Consider the following 14,809-nt stretch of genomic DNA (forward strand, 5'->3'; position numbering starts at 1 on the left):
TATATATACGAACATACTGTTTTATACAAAATGTTTTTATTTCCTTAACTTTTAGTATCGTGAGAGTATGATAGGAAAGTTCTCAGTGACCAAATAATCATCTTCAAACACAACGATAAGATTTACTTCAAATTCTGGAAAAATATTAAATTATAACCCTGTAATTCACATTTTTGTTTTAATGCATAATATTCTTACCAACTTTGAAGTTGCTTGTGCTTAAAGTAGGGCATGTAAATAATCTTGGAAATATCATGTAGATTGGAATAGCAAGATTTGTGCAAGCATTGCCCTCCCCGATTTGTATATTTTGTATCTCCGTCGCTGCAAAAATACAATCTTATAAATCTTGATTTATTAACAGTTATTGCAACGTATCCATTTTTACATGGATTCGCCGCACAATTATTTTTTTTACCATCTCTAGAGTATCCTTCCGCACATCCACAAGTTTCCACCCTCACTAACTGTAATTCTATAGACTTTATAACAGCCTCGCATTGTTCGATCACTACCTGTACGTACAAATAATAGATAAAAATGCAATATTCTGATATTAATAAATGGAAAAAAGTTACATACTTCTCCTGTCAAGGGTTCAGAGAGTTTGCAATACAAAGAGTCTAATCTTCCCGAAATGCAAAATCTTGTTACATTAGGCCTGTCCCGACTATTTTGCAGAGACTCTGGCATTATTTTGAAGAACACGATCTTACTATGATCCTTCTCCACTTTAGCACTTGCTTTATCCTCGACTATAAACTCCAATGACTTGCTGACATCTTTTGCGAGGAAACTTCTTTTTATATCACAGCGTATCAGGTATTGTATATTCACAAAAACACCATGATACGTTTCGTAAAGAGATTTGTTTCCTCTTGGCTTTAATGGCAATTCAAATGGTATTTCTGTCTTACCACTAGGAATCTTTCCAGATGGAGCAACATCTAGTGTATATTGTACTAATTGTATCGGCTGAAAATAATTATAATTTATGCAATAAAAAATTAGTCTCTGCTATATTTACATTAAGAGAAAAAAACAAAAATTAAAATTAAAATAAGTAATAAAATAAGTAGTTCCCTCATATCAATATTTATATATACATCAAAGTACTTACTTTAACGGAATTATAAAATGCTTCGAAAATGCCGACGTTCTTGGAACTAAGCTGCAAATTCACCGAGCCTTCCATAGTGAGAAATATACCATCGTGCTTCACGTCTGAATTAGTTTTTAACTGTATCAGGCCAGCAACTACCTCCTGCAATATATAACCTCAATTTTCATTTCAAATATCCACAATTTAACAAGAAAATAAAAAACTAAAATAAAAAACCAACCCCTTCGTGATATATTTTACTCGCGCGTTTCAATTTTATGTCTATATTGATAGACATTTTGCGGATGATCCCTTTTTTTTGACACTTGTCAAAGAATACCAAAGGTATCAACTCATCTGTTACGAGAAATTACACGCCGTTAAGTGATTAATCAATATATATATCAATTCCATATATTTTATTCCATATGTTCAATGCCAAAAAGAAGATAAATAATCACTGCTGAACCATATATGTACACGAGTTTTTAAAATTTCGAAAAGCATCAAATCGATATGAATCGTGACTTACGATCAGCTGTTCGTAGACAAGCTGATAAGTTATGAGGGTGTGAGAGTGACAGCTATGCGAGTCAAGACGTCTGTCTCGCTTTGTAAAAAATATAATATATTGTAATTAATATAATTTATATGTGTACACAGTAATTAATGTAATTTATATATATATATTATATATATATATATATATATATACATATATATATAGTAAACTGTTTCTGTATATTTACTTTGATCATGGATTATTCGTTGTATGCTCACATGCTATAAGCTTCATTCTATTTTCCTTCTGCAAATTATGAATATAATGAAGCTTATAGCGTGTAAGCACCAGAACCGAACGCAACCAGAATATACAGCATTTGATTGATTCTGGACAAGTTGTTATTCACAAATGTTACAATCTCAAGAAAAGTGTCGAAATGAATAAATATAAAGTGTTTGCGATTGATGATCTTTATGATGAACATTTCAATATATAGATCGATATACGAAATCGATATTTACGTAGCATAAAAAATAATTACACTTGCAACAACTTTTCAGTACCTATACGGAATTCTTGTAGGGAGAACTTGTGATGTCCAAAATATATCATATAATCATAAATTATAAAATATAACCACTATTATTTTATATGTAGAACTGATTCAAAAATAAAATAAATTGAAAATATTTGGATATACTACATCTAAAGATATATACAATTTTTGTTTTGAAAAGCAAAGATAAAAGGTGAAGTGAAATGATTACAAAGTAATATTAATAATAATTTCTCTTCATATAGAAAAGATAATTTATATTTCTTTTTGTTATTTTTTTCGCGCGTTTAATAAAGTATAGCTAATAAAGTATAGCTCAAACGCATCTGCTTTCTCACGTCTCTACATTTTTTAATCGTTTTTGTTGCAGAAAACCACCACTTCATTCTTTGACAACTTTCAAGCTGCTTATTAAACTTTTACGAGCAAATTATAAAAGTATCAAAGGGAATTTTATTACTCCGAGATGATTCGACCAATGAAGGAATGACAGGTCGGGTAAGCTTATATAGACACGGCGCGGTGCAGCGCCTAATATAATTCTTGCTGCGCAGGCGCGCACTTTCTTCTGCGCCGGCTTCCTGCACTAACAAATTCAAATCGACAAAGTCGTTACTTGCGAGAGTTGAAACAGACTTGATCTCCTGTAGCGACTTACTTCTCAAAGGAAGGGACAGAGATTTGTGTCTGCAACGGAAACAAGGGCCTCTCTGCGCGATTGTGACTGACTATGGCGACAAGAAATCGGACCGTTATCACGGTGAGCACGAGATTACAATTTGTAAGCGCGGAAAAATCCTTCCTATTGATAATGGACGGGTATCAACGGTCCAACAGTTGTCCTAACGCCTGACATCTTTAAATGCCCCCTCGCACGCTTAAATGCCACCTCGATTGTGACCTCGAGATTTCAATACCAGTCATCTCTTAATCTCCCAATAATTTTGGATCTTATGAAAATTCCTCAAAGATAATTTTTGTTGAAATAAATCTAGCAGAATAATACGTGAAAGTTTCTCTCTTGTCAATATTATAAAATTTTTACATATATGAAATAGAAGGCGTTTAGACATAATATTAGCGTCATATTAGCATTCGACGACGACATATAAATTGTTTATAACTAAAGATATTACCCATTCAGTACAAAGGGACTATTGGAGATTAAAGATAAGAGATTAAAGACATCCCTATGTTCTGAAGATGTTCCATACAGCATTTTTTTTTCTTGAATGTTCCTGGAATAAAATACGCTTTATGGATAATATCTTTATTTAATTTATAAACATTATGTAAATGTAAGAATTATGTGTAGCTTGAATTTGCACCATTGTCTCATAACTTTATCAGACTGTTCCATGCTGCTTATACATGCTGCTTCATTAATATTTTAATGTATAATATCAAGAGGAAAAATTTCAATAAGAATATATATTGCTTTTTCTATTTAAAAACACAAAACTTATCCAATAAACAATAACATAACTGTAACATAATTTTGTTATAATTTTTCACTGATTTTCCTATTCAACAATATAACTGTATTATATTGTTGAATAGGAAATTATAACTAATAGTATATAATTATCAAAGTCATTAGACATATCTAGGTAGAATATCATATTCTTTTAAATTTTATCTTTAAAATTTTGTTTTGTACATGTGATTGTTTCAGAACCATGTAAACCAGGAAAATATCAAAAGTATAAAACCTTCGGTGGTTGTTGTACCATCGAAAGGAAAAAGAGCCGTACTAGGTGAAATAAGTAATAGAGTTAACACGTTGAGAGGCGTTGAGCCCATTGATAGGGTTAGTTTATTACAAAGAAAGAAAGTGCCAGTATCGAAGCGGCAAGCTGTGAAGCCAAATATAAATCCACCTGAAAAGCCACCAGTGCAAATCGTAAAACCAATTGTAAAAACAACATCATCTTCCAATGTAAATAATGCTTGCAACATAGTCAATGTACCAGCTGCTCTTGTTAGTCAAAAGAGAGAAGAGAGGAATTCGTTTTCAACGGATTTATTAAAATTTGAAGATATTGACGAGCAAGACAAGAATAATCCTATTCTAGTTTCTCTCTATACTAATGACATACATGAATATTTAAGGACGTTAGAAATCAAATTTACTATTAAAAAGGGATATCTAGCGGGCCAGGAAATCACCTCTAAGATGAGATGCGTATTGGTAGATTGGTTGGTAGAAGTACATCAACAATTTCGATTGATGCAAGAGACGTTGTATCTCACCATTGCAATTATCGATCGTTTCTTACAAGTAAGACAAATAATATGTCGTAATAAAAGTAAATATCTTTTACAAAGAAATTATATACATACATTTAAATGATTATATGTATATTTTGTTCTTCTAGTTGTTTCGATCTATAGATAGGAAGAGATTACAGCTAGTAGGTGTAACAGCTATGTTTATCGCTAGCAAGTATGAAGAAATGTATTCGCCAGATATAAGTGATTTTGTATATATCACAGACAAAGCATATTCAAAGATGGATATATTGGATATGGAAATGCTTATTGTGAGAACTTTGGACTATTCGTTCGGGCGACCATTACCGCTGCATTTTCTTCGAAGATATAGCAAAGCTGGAAAGGTATGATATATATATATATAAATATACGAAAATTTTTATCTTTATTGTCTCATTTATATTATTTATAACTAACACTGTAATTTTATAAATAAAGTCTAAATGATTTTTAAGGCGCTCCCTGTACATCACACGATGGCTAAATATTTTCTCGAGGAAAGCTTGGTTTATTATGAAATGTGTCATTATCCACCTAGTCTCATCGCTGCAGCAGCGATATACCTAGCATTTTTGTAAGTAATTAAATCATCTTATGCTATACATTTCTCTAACATCTTTGATTAATGTTTGTTCATTAGAATTATCGGTAATGATGAAGAAGACGAAGGCAAGGTTATTTGGTCAGATACTCTTGCATACTATAGTACTTACTCCAAGGACGATGTGTTACCTGCAGTATATGATATAGCTGCCATAATAACTAATGCAGAAAACAGTAAATATCAAGCTGTAAGGAAGAAGTACGTTCATGTGAAACACATGAAAATTAGTATTCGACCAGAACTTAAGTCGCCAATTATGCTTTCCATTGCAGGAAAAAGCAATAAGTCATAAATTTGTAATAAAACAATAGAATTTGTGAACTCGCTATTTCGAGATATTTTCAATAAGATGTTTGTTACATTAAACGTATCGATGAATATGACTATGGACATTATAGTTCATGGAACATCGAAAAATAAGTTAAGATAAATAGAGGATAAAGTAAAGCTTTATCACAAAGTGATGAATGTATGCGTTAAACATTTCATGTACAAGTTTCTTATTGAAAAATCTATTCTGATTTAGTCACGTACGAAAACAAAAAGACGTATTTAGAGTTTTATATACAAATGTTTGTTACTATAAGTAAAAATTTAGTCGGGTAATACTGATGGACTTTATTTTGGACTGCCGTAGTAAAACTAATTATAGCGGAAAACATAAAACGCATCTTTTATAATGAAATATTAAATAAAGCTTTTAGTTTTTATTCCTAGCTGATTATAATAATATTTTAATTTTGATATAAGTCCTACAAAGATACTTTTGATGTCATCATATGAAAATATGTGAGTATTCTAAGACATATTTCATTTTTTTCTTATACTTTTATATCCATATTTTCTCAAATGTCTATCTTAAATAGTATAAGAGTTTATCGTTAAGTCTTTCGATTGTTAATTTTGGAATATAAATTGGATACAATTTGTGTACGAAAGTGAGGCGTAATCATTTTTGAAGATACCATATATCACTTAGGAAATTTTTATCAATATAGTGATAAAAAAATGTTCTTTGATTTTACATTTTATATTACTATATCCTATAATATGTATATAAAATAATTAGTATATAGGTATTTGCGCATGCCTGAAGCAACATAAAATTTTATATTGTTAAGCAATCCAAATTTTAATGCTCCCAAATTTAGATGTTTAATATATACATGACTTTACTTTAAGATCGAATACAAGTGGCTATTTAGGCCTTATTAGTTGCAAATTTAATTATAATAATAATATAGATTAAATTACTAACTCTATATACACATACCTTTGTAAATAAAAGGCTAAATTACTATAATTTATCTGTAATGCATTAATTTCTTATATTTATTATGTAATAGTAAAATTTTTTCTCACATTCATACATTAATGCAACATTTAAAAAATATTAATTTATTTTTGAAAAGTTTTTAAAAAATGTTTAGCACGCGTGGTGGTTTATCAGCCTCAGGTGGAAACATTATATAGCGTTCTAAAAAAGTATTAAAGGTCAAATGAATGCTCAATCTATTAAGAATTGAAATCTATTGTATTTTGTGAGTACTTACCCATTAATTTAATGGGTGCAATAATTTCTTGAAGTTGTGCTTGTGTATGAATTGCACTTTTTTCCTACAAATAAATCAAAAAATGTAAAATGTAATATTTGAAAATCCTTGGAATATTTTTTATTTGTATTAATTACTTACTATATCAGCTAAACTTGTAGGAGCTGATCTGTCCCAAATTTCAGATTTACTATTTTCCACTAATTCAAAGAACTCCTTTTCCTCTGCTAAGATTTTTACTGCACTTTCATCAAATTCGAATCGTATTAGCACTTGCACCAATTGGTACCATTCGTCTGATGAAACATTATTTTTATTATAATTAAAATATATATATTAAAAATAAATAGCATGCATATATTATTTATTTTTTATATATTTGAAAAATAAAATTATTTTAATTATATTTAATTAAAGAGCTTCTCTGGGAATTTTATTTATATATAATAATGTAATAATACAAATTTATATTACTTCTATAAACAAACCTCTATCTTTGTATGCATTACTAATAATTTGATAAAGGGCATGTATTAAACCTAAATCTTCAAACATACTACCGTGCTTTAAATTTAAAAGTTTTCTTGCTTGTTTTCTACGGTTCTTACTTGATCGATAGCTTTTGCTGAAAAACACATTTTTTATTTTATTAATATGTGCACGCACGCGCGCGCGCGCGCACACTATACACGCACGCACACACACACGCGCACACACACACACACACACAAAGCATATAGTGTATATTACAAATACCTAGAAGATATTGACAATTGCGATATTCGACTTGAAACAGAATCTGCAATACTGATTGTGTCACTAATAGAATCTGGAATTTCTTTATTATATTCTGGTTCATCATTATAAATCTTTTCACATAATAATTGTGCTTGTTTTGCTTTCATTTCTGTTCTTACTACAGCAAGGCGTGATTTATGATTTAGAAAATCGGTCTTCATTTTATTCAATTGTGAAATCACGTGTTCTGCGTGTTCCTTCACTCCAGGTTTAATATGTGTTTCTATAAAAAAAAAGAATTTAGACAGAGTAATTTGATTTTGACTTATAGTTTTAATACATTATAAATATAATTATTTATAATTGATAGTATGCCACACATTACTTTTCGAAATTTAAATATATTATAAATAATTAATACTTATATAGTATATTTAAATATATTTAGCCATTTTCTAACCATTCAAATCTAAACGTTGAACATCAATCGTTATCCGTATTGCATGTTTCCAGATTCTTCCTTCACATAATACTGCAACTGCTTCTTCGATGTCATTTAAATATTCCTTTAATATTACAGCTGCGTGTTCATATTTACGCCCTGCTTTCAAATGTTCAACTAGTATCTTATAACGTTCATGTAAATCTACTGGGCTGAAGAAATTAATTTTTATATAGTTTAAGATAATATATAATACGATTAATTCTAATGAAAGAATGACTTTCATGCATGTACATAAAAAATTTTTTTACCTTAATTTCATTTCTTTTAATATGGCGATTACGTCCTCCCAATTATCACTTGACATACTAAAGCTTTCTAAAGCTTTATCAAGATTGCCACTTCTATAAAACATCATACCAGCTTCGAAATATTTCCGTTCATTTGATAAATATTCTCCATAAATTGCAGCTACTTTTTTATGCTGTATAGTATTTTTCTCAAACAATTTCATTGCCGTCTTATACAATTTTTGATTATGTATGAAATCTAAACATTCTTCAAACTTGGCTGGCTCTTTAGATAAAAATTCTAATGCTGATTCATAACGTTTAAGATATACATTAATAGAATACTTCATGTAATTTGTGTTTAATTTTTTTAAATTGTTCAGGAATGGAACATATTCTTTGGGGTCTTTCGATGATTTAGACGCTATAAACATTGCAAGTTCAAAATCATACATGCCTAATGCAGTATCATATAATACATCAATATTTACAAAATGCAGTAAATACTTAAGTGCTTCGTAGGCAGATACGGAAGATTTGTGTAGCGTTAATTTTTGTGATTCCTCCAACATTTTGACTTGCTTTATTTTACTAAGTGCATTTTCCAAACCCTGTCTTTGTTGATTTTTTACCAAACTTATCAATATTGGTTGTATTAAATTATCTGCATCATGATGTTTCTCCATAACATCTCTTAATAATTTACAGATTTTATCTACCTTATTAATTATTTCGTTATCATTAGTTTCGTTACTTTTAATGTCAGATTTGACAGTATGATCTACATAACAATTCGCGTACATCGTACTGATGACATTTTCATCTTGTAATTCTGACAAAAACAGATTCAACCAATTCAGTTTTTTATGTTGTATAATATCTTCCACGAATTTTTTTACGTTATCTATAAATAATTGTGGATTGTGATCGTATATTAAGTTTAAGTTTATACGTTGTTTAGTCATGATATCGAGTGCCGTCAAATAATTACAGTTATCGAGATAAAATTTTAATATATGCAATGATAATGCCCTTGGCTGTATACATTCTAGATTTCCTCTAGGCATTTGCAAAATTACTTTCGAATCTTGTAATATCGCTGTTATTATACGAGAATCCTTTTCGAGTCGTCTTATATATATATCTGTAACAATATACTTAAAGTTAGAAAAGTAATGATATACACAAAATAAAAGAGATTACAAAATATGTATTCACCTGTAAGTGACATCTTGTCCATAGTATTTAACCAAGGTTTAACGGTTAAATCATATACACTTAGTTGCTTTAAACCAACTTCGTTCAATGGAACACAAACCAATGTATGTTGCAATGTTGTGAGAATCACAAAATCAGAATGTACATAAAAACTTGTAATATTCTTAGCAGTTTCCTTTCCGTTAATAAAAAAACTATTTTCTAAAGATAGGGCAAGAATAACATCGTCCGAATTAATTTTTACAATTTCAATTTGAGCGCATAATTTATTCAACGTTATATTTGTTTGTTCAAATTTTCCATCCTGTGTGTATTTAAATATTTGTTCCTTTGCTTTTATGTAAGCTGTATTTGCATCGGAAGAAGAAATTATATGTTCTATTGGATAATTCAAAACATGAATTTTCCTGTAAAAAAAATTTAAGTTAAGACAAATAATATTTTACAAATTTTATAAAACTAGTATGATATTTTATATCTGGAAAACCACATACTGTATTGCCAGAGAATTCTTTGAAGAACTTTCTTTATCTAAAGATAAAACACACAAAAGATTATGATTATTTGTAACTGTACAAAACAATATAATGTCTTTTGTAAACCATAAGAAATTATTCGTATAATAATGTAGATCTTTAATTTTTAATACATCATATTCGATATCGTGTAATGTGCCAAAATCAATACTATATGAATTTATAACTTCATATGTCAGTGTAGACGATTCCTATAACATATAATGAATTACATAAAGCAATGATAAATAAATTCTATATACATCATTATTTTTTGTTAAAACAAATTACCTTTATCTGCTTGAAAAACGTCAACTTATTATTACATGAAACAGTACAGAATTCATTACTGTTTATTAAAGATGGCTTGTCATTAATTTCTGGTGCAAAAACAATTGCATTTTGTGATTCGGAAGTATGTAAATATTGGTGCGCCATTGGCGGTGGAATTATTCCATCTTTAAAACCAGTAACTAAAATATTGTTTCCATCAATAACACCAATCACAACTTTATCATCCACAGTCTTGCCCCTGCTATGATTCACACACCAATTAAATAAACAGAAAGTAAGTTCTTTTGTTGTTAAATAAATCAATTCCTTTTCATCAAATTGATTTATTCTATCACTCCATGTTACATATAGCAATGGATTCTTCTCAGTAAAGACAAGAGTTTGTTTAAGATACCAGTGACCATTATTTTCAGTCCACAACTGTATCAACGTAATATTCGTTTTTGATTGATAACAAACAACAGCCAAAATATCTGAACATGGTGACCAAAGCAGCTCTCTTACCTATAAAATATCTGTTTAATGAAATTTTTTTTTGCAAGATATCTTAAAAAATCATATATTTAATATACCTTTGCTTCTTGTGGCTTAAAAGGAAGCAATAAATCCGAGTATTTAAGGCCATTTTTTTCAAAAAATGCAATAACATATTTCTCGCCTAATATTTGGGGTATAGCAATTGGACGTTCCATTGGACCCCAAGCTATACATTCCTCCAATCCATTAATTTGTTCACTAGTGTAGCATAACATACCCTCTCTGTTGAATATTTTAAATCTTCGAATTTTTGTTTCCTTGTGTAGAAAACTAATAGCGAAAAAAGTACCATCGTCGCGCCAAGTGATTCGAATACGACCATCATCAAGCTCATTTGGAATCAAGTGTATCGGTTTAGCTTGAGCCGCTGATTTACCCACTGAACCATGAAATTGAGTTTCTTTTCTACCCCAACCAACAGTAACAAATTCATTCTGCCCAAATTCTTCTGAATATAAATCCATCTATAAAGTTATAATTTAGTTTAACATATATATAAATTAATTTATTACATTTACCATATTTATTAATAGTAAAAAATTATACTAATCATAAATATAAGAAGGAAGGTAGAATTTAACACTTTACCTTTTATCTATGGCACAAAGAGATATTAAAAAGAATGAGAAAAAAAATTTAATATACTATTATGAATGATAATAAGAAGTAGAATATTAGAGTAGAAGGAGAAAATAGAAGGAATCCAAAATAGACATATGAGATGAATAATAGATTGGAAGATACTAGGATATTTGTCCTGTATTCTTTAATATGTATTCCTATATTCTGCAACTTGAATGAATACATAACGATTGCATAATAAGTTATTACAGAATACAAGTCAGATTAGGAAGAAAATCAGAGACAAGCTAAGTGATAGGACAGATACAAGAGAATGGAGATTCAGAAAAAGATTAGAAAAGGAGAAAGGCAGTGATTTGGCAAGAATGGATTGGAGAGAGATGAGGGAAAAATTAAAGATGGATAAGCAACTACAAATATTTCTTATAAAAATTACAAATGTAATGAAATCCACATAGAATTATTTGTCTAAAATCCACATAGAACAGCCTGTCTCCAAAAGATCAGAACTTTACTCAAAACTATAAGGACATCAAAAAGATAAATGGAAGATAAACATATGATAATAAAAGTGACAAATAAAGCCTGATAAAAGTTTTTGAAATCAAATAATTACCTCTGACATCACTTGAAAGTTTAATACCATAGTGATTACAACTCCTGTGGTTGTTACAGCAGCAATGATTTCATGATCCGGACTAAATTTCATACACTGTAAATTGATGTCAGACAGTATTATATCATAATCAATATGAGTTTCATCCATCATAACGATTTTAGCAAGACAACCTGATTCATAGGCACAATATAATTCCTGCAGGGCAACGCAATAATCCATTGCAACTATTTTGGATAAAGAATATTCAGGATTGTTTACATTAATAAATTTTCTTTCGCTTGATATCAAGGAGAGATTTTCGTCCAATAGCACATATATGTCGTTGAAACTTGGATTGATAGCACATTGTACGCGTTTCAAGATTTCTTGATTAGTTTTTATGTTTTTCATAAATTTGAGATTTCGACTGTTTACTTGACGAATCGTTAGGTTTCTCATGTTTCTTATCAATAGATAGTGTAACAAATTTATTTTAATGTCTTCACTTTTTGTTCTCTTATTATGGCTTCCCGATGTGATTTCGATACAATCTGACATTAACGAAAAGACATTAACGAAAAGAATGTGTGAGATAGTTAAACATTTTATGTTAATACGAATATTTTTGTTAGAAGTGTTCATAAAAGGTAATTAGCCTCATCACATGTTATGAAAAAGGTTATGTCGCTATGTCGCTATAGCATATAAAGGTGCATTTTCACGAGCTATTCATTTCAGCGACAAAAAAAATCACGTGTCAACTTTTGTCGCAAAACTATTAGGCTAGGTTTTCATTTGATGCTACGACGCTCATTTTCATCAAAATAGATCAAGTGATCAAAATTGATATTCGTGCAGCATGAAAAGACATCTTCATTGAACAAGCTCAATAAGTTCTTGTTTGGTCTATATTTTTAGATCTAATGGAATATGCCAATCAGAGGCAAGAGTTTAGAGGCCATTCTACACAAATTTGCACAGTCGCATAAACATATGCATAAAGAAAATCATCCAATCGTATTTTACGTTTGTCTTTATGACAAAAATGTGATTGGGTAATTTTTTTTATGTATATAGTTATGCGGCTATTTAAGTTGTGTGGAATGGCCCTCTTTCATTTGATTGGTCTACTATTTCAAAATTTAATGGAATATGCTAATTAGATGAATGCATCCAATCGACGAGCTGTAGAATGAGAAACTCATAAAATCATTAAAATACCACAAATTCGCATTCATTTTCACACGAAAACGGCCATTTCGAATATATATTACGTGCTCTATTTGGGAAAATGAAGTCAAGTAAATCAATATTTTTAATTGTAATTAGTTTATTTATGAACAAAAGAATATGTACTCAATTCATATGAATAATAGAAATTAAAGAACCCAGAAATATATTTTTAATTATATGAATATGAATGTTCAATTTATATGTTCTTTAATCTAATATAGATTTATTTGTCGTAGAAGTTTTGCGCATATAAGTTCATGAAAGATATGTGTAAGTACAGTTCAGAACCGTTCAAGAATTCGAAAGTACACATCACATGTGTTAGGTTAGGTTAGATTAGCTGTATCCAATTGACCCAATGTAAATCCTGGTGTACTTCAGATGTGTGCACTTCGGCCATTTTTACGCACAATTACGATACTTTATAATCTAGTGACTTTAAACACTCACTGCTCAGTTTGCCATCTATGTAATTCTATGTACTCTTGGAAAAGGCACCGTCTCGTCGACGCGCGCTCTCATCACACTCTAGCCTCTCGTAATTTCATGGTTTCGTAGTTCGTTCGTTCGGTGACGCTCTTCGAGATAACGGACAAATAAAGGATATCGACGAGGAGTGTATCACGTACTGAACGACGATTTGACTCGTGCGCGCAAATAGATAACAAGTATCTACGAGTGAGAGACAAACGGACAAACGGATCAACGAACGGAAGAACGAGAGAGAGCAAGCAGCGCCATCAAGTAGCGTGATAAAATGAATCGCGAGAGGCGACTGTGAGGGGTCTACCGATCAAGTTCACAATCCAGAGCCGACCAACCACCAGCCGTCTACAATATCACGTTCACGCACGGGTGGAAATTAAATTAGTGGCTACAATCGGAGTATTCCGAACGGGCCACGCACCCGTGGATCACCGGCCGGTTGGGGTCTCAACCCCCTTCTCTTCCCCCCTTCTCTACCTTCCCCGGAAAGTCGGCTGCGAGATTGACGACAGCCGACGGCGGCGGTGGCGGCCGCGGCAGGATTAACCAGAAGAACGAGTGTTAACGATTCGAAATCGAGGTTTCTAGGAGAATATAGGGCGCCGAGAGAGAGAGAGAGGCGGTTGCGAGGAAAAAAACTGCCAGAGGACTCGCGTGAGTTTCTTACGTAGGAAATACCGTACGTATTTAAGTGCGATTTGCGAATGGTAGATACATCAGCCTGTATCAGCCACCGCTAATATACGCAGCTATACGTTATATGTCCGTTGGGGCGCCGACAATGACCAGCCGGAACAACCGAATTTACCGAATGGATCGCCGCGCGACGTCACACTCGCACCCTTTGTTTATGCAATCGGATGCGCGCGATTCATGTGCTCCTCAGTCCTGTCTCTCTTTCTCTCTCGCTCGCGCGAAAAATAGTCCTCGGATTTTGCCCCAATTTGCTCCCCACCCCCCAAATTTATCGCGCGTTCGTTTATATTCCATGACGACCGTAACTATTCCGTGACGTCCCCGAGAGGATTTTATGTTCTCGCGGTCTCCATGAAGTCTCGTCCTCGACACTTTGTGTAATGAATACCATGGACCTGCGCGACACACATGCTTACCTCTTTGCTCGCGCGCATATATATATGTATGTATGTATATATATATATATATATATATATATATATATATATATATATATATATTATACTATACGACTACGAGTAGTAGTACGTACGTAGTCTTACTTCGTTGGTACGGGTACCGGGTACGTGACGTAGTACGTTACGTA

General features: G+C 31.3%; 4 protein-coding genes across 4 annotated transcripts in view; 2 read left to right on the plus strand and 2 right to left on the minus strand.

Annotated features, from left to right (window-relative positions):
* Positions 1-51: 51 nt before the first annotated feature.
* On the minus strand, positions 52-1,400 carry LOC105623681 (Down syndrome critical region protein 3 homolog). Its single transcript, XM_012205063.1, has 6 exons — positions 1,344-1,400; positions 1,121-1,264; positions 583-975; positions 419-515; positions 199-324; positions 52-134 (listed from the first exon to the last, which is right to left on the minus strand). Exons 1-6 carry the CDS (start codon positions 1,398-1,400, stop codon positions 52-54), a joined length of 900 nt encoding a protein of 299 aa, XP_012060453.1.
* A 1,493-nt stretch (positions 1,401-2,893) lies between these two features.
* LOC105623682 (G2/mitotic-specific cyclin-B) lies at positions 2,894-5,333 on the plus strand. The gene is made up of 5 exons (XM_012205064.1): positions 2,894-2,923; positions 3,839-4,444; positions 4,542-4,781; positions 4,893-5,011; positions 5,078-5,333. Exons 1-5 carry the CDS (start codon positions 2,894-2,896, stop codon positions 5,331-5,333), a joined length of 1,251 nt encoding a protein of 416 aa, XP_012060454.1.
* A 1,123-nt stretch (positions 5,334-6,456) lies between these two features.
* On the minus strand, positions 6,457-12,267 carry LOC105623683 (putative elongator complex protein 1). Its single transcript, XM_012205065.1, has 12 exons — positions 11,827-12,267; positions 10,664-11,092; positions 10,089-10,595; positions 9,777-10,009; positions 9,283-9,689; positions 8,086-9,208; positions 7,793-7,986; positions 7,351-7,615; positions 7,083-7,219; positions 6,736-6,890; positions 6,595-6,658; positions 6,457-6,518 (listed from the first exon to the last, which is right to left on the minus strand). Exons 1-12 carry the CDS (start codon positions 12,265-12,267, stop codon positions 6,457-6,459), a joined length of 4,017 nt encoding a protein of 1,338 aa, XP_012060455.1.
* Positions 12,268-14,125: 1,858 nt separating this feature from the next.
* Positions 14,126-14,809, plus strand: part of LOC105623684 (ubiquitin-conjugating enzyme E2 N) — a 2,816-nt gene continuing 2,132 nt past the window's right edge. The window contains exon 1 of the mRNA XM_012205066.1: positions 14,126-14,181. The gene's annotated coding sequence lies outside the window, so the exon portion shown is untranslated. The remainder of the gene's footprint in view (positions 14,182-14,809) is intronic.

This window comes from Atta cephalotes (assembly GCF_000143395.1).
Source record: "Atta cephalotes unplaced genomic scaffold scaffold00062, whole genome shotgun sequence".
Lineage (NCBI taxonomy): Eukaryota > Metazoa > Arthropoda > Insecta > Hymenoptera > Formicidae > Atta > Atta cephalotes.